The sequence below is a fragment of the Triticum dicoccoides genome, chromosome 3A, assembly GCF_002162155.2.
Source record: "Triticum dicoccoides isolate Atlit2015 ecotype Zavitan chromosome 3A, WEW_v2.0, whole genome shotgun sequence".
Lineage (NCBI taxonomy): Eukaryota > Viridiplantae > Streptophyta > Magnoliopsida > Poales > Poaceae > Triticum > Triticum dicoccoides.
In genome coordinates, this window is record NC_041384.1 from 686,705,679 (window position 1) to 686,708,028 (window position 2,350).

The 2,350-nt window shown below is 39.9% G+C and overlaps 1 protein-coding gene across 1 annotated transcript; it reads right to left on the reverse strand.

Moving 5' to 3' along the window:
- Positions 1 to 394: 394 nt before the first annotated feature.
- Positions 395 to 1,121, reverse strand: LOC119272904. Its single transcript, XM_037554256.1, has 2 exons — positions 1,026 to 1,121; positions 395 to 909 (listed from the first exon to the last, which is right to left on the reverse strand). Exons 1-2 carry the CDS (start codon positions 1,087 to 1,089, stop codon positions 512 to 514), a joined length of 462 nt encoding a protein of 153 aa, XP_037410153.1. The 5' UTR covers positions 1,090 to 1,121; the 3' UTR covers positions 395 to 511.
- Between the last annotated feature and the right edge of the window lie 1,229 nt (positions 1,122 to 2,350).

A 2,350-nucleotide genomic window follows, 5' to 3' on the forward strand; every position in this document is an offset into this window, starting at 1 on the left:
ATTGGGGAGTTTGGTTGCTAAGTTATTTAATATGCTTAGCACCCCATCTAAGTACCAGTCCATTGGGAGCAGCCTAATATGTTACTCCAAACACCTCTCTCCTCATTAACTAGGTGCCACATAAGCAAACTTGTCTTGGGATGTGTTATGTTACTAGCTAAGTTACTCCCACTATGACTAGTCTTAGAGGGAAGAGATTAATTAGAGATGGAAGGTTTCGTAGGCTTTAGTAGCCTGTTCGTAGGTCTAGCATTTTTTAGGGGGAAAACAGGTGTTGGCTCGTTGGATGCATGGTGTTGTAGGAGGAAACAAATCGGTGTTGGGTAGTACATAACATGGGATCGTAAGGGGGAGGCGGTGGAAGAAGGTGGAACCATCACAGCGACAGGTTCACTTTAACAGTAGCACTACCAAGATTTTTATTATTCTCACGCAATCAATTATGCATATGTACAAGTCAAGCATTGATTAATTCCTTTCTTATTAAAATCATTTTCCATGGATGGGCGGACTAGACCATTTTCTCACTGGTTGGCAGCTGGCGGAAGCTTTTCTTCTTGTTTTCTCCCGAGGGCGGCTCTGGCACATCACGTTCATATGGCGGCGGCTTCTTCTTCTTCTTAGGATCGGGCACCTCGGGTTCACCCGGTGGCTTAGGCACGTAGGTTCTCACAGTGGTGGTGGGTTTTTTCCTGCATTCATATGTACACATGCACGTCTTTCTCTTAGGTATGTGAAAGTAGTTGCCGTCGTTGTCTTCGTTGACCTCGTAGCCAACAATTGATTTCTCATCGGAGCAGTACCCACCCTTAAAGTGCTCGTACTGACAGGCCCCGATGCAAGCCGTGGTCTTGCACATGCTCCTTTGGCCCCACTTGCTAGGGGCCGTGCATACGCGAGCCTCCGCACCTGCATGTGACTTAGAATTAATATGTGCACCAGAAAATCATAGTAGCAATTGTTTCATCGATTGATCTAAAATTGCATGGAATTGCAATGTGATAAAAACTGCTATATAAACTTACAGAAGGCCATGAGAAGAAAGCCCAGGGTGAAGGCAGTGAGAATCTGAGCGCCGCTGAACGCCATGGCCAAGTTCTCAAAATAAGTTGTTGGAATGATGGTGTGAGGAGAAGAACGGGGTCCGAGTGCTATTTATTGCACTCCTCTTGGCTATGCATTCAATGCCTTAGAGGATATGGAAATCCAAATGTTGGATACAAACATTTATGTAATGGCTTAGAGGATATGGAAATCCAAATATTGGATACAAGCATTTGTGTATATTAGTATCTATCTCCAGTAATTAATCATATGTATCTAAATAAAAGGTTGTGCTACCCCACCAAAAGAAAATTTCTGCTCGCTCTTGGTGCAATTACATTGATGGCAACGTCAGAGCAAAACACAAATAATACTTGCTTACTCATAGTTGGTTACATGCAAAAAAAAATCTGTGAGTGAACTCGTTGTGGAAAACAAATTATGTTAAGGCCATCCCTCATGCGAAACGCCTATACAGGTGCTTAGGTAAATAAAAAGGGTGTGGCTAGATTTCAGTCGACTAAGACTTAACGAAGTCTCAGTCAAGTAACAAAACATATAAAGAAGAGGAAAGAAAAACTCAAAAAGAAATTTTACACGGATCTCCATGTAAGATCTAACGAATATAGCATCGACTAAGACTTCGTTAAGTCCTTAGTCGACCGAGGCCCTGTTTGGTTTATAAGTCCTACTAGGACTTTTTCTAGTCCCAACTAAAAAGTCTCTAGTCCCTAAAAAGCCCTTCCCTATTTGTTTCCAGGGACTAAAAAGTCCCTAGTCCCTTCCTAGAGATTATTAAATGACCATGTTATCCGTAGTATATAGAAAAATAACAACCAAACAATACCATGGGGTGGCGGGCCAATAGGTGCATGGAGGGGCATTGTTGGAAAAATCTCAAAAAGTCCCCAAAAAGACTCTCCTTGAGAGTTGTAACATCCCAAATTTTCAATTTGGAATGTTATACATTAGATCATCACTGCATATCATATTTTATTTGCTTTTGTTCTGATCCACAAATTCTACGCAACTCAAGGACCCACGGAGAGAGTTGGGGATTTTGTTATTTTCATATTTGAGTTTTCTCAAATTTTGAAAATAGGATCATTTGATTTTATTTATTTTATCTTCAATTATTTCTATTATAAAAATATGAGAGAGGGAATAAAATGACTTTCCCAAAATAAAGAAATATTAAGGATTTAATAAAAAATCAAATAAGATTTTATTTTGGAGTTTTTGACTAGTTTATTTGAATTTAGGAAAAAATGCATGTTTTTTTCAAAACTGCATTTTAGGGCCAAGA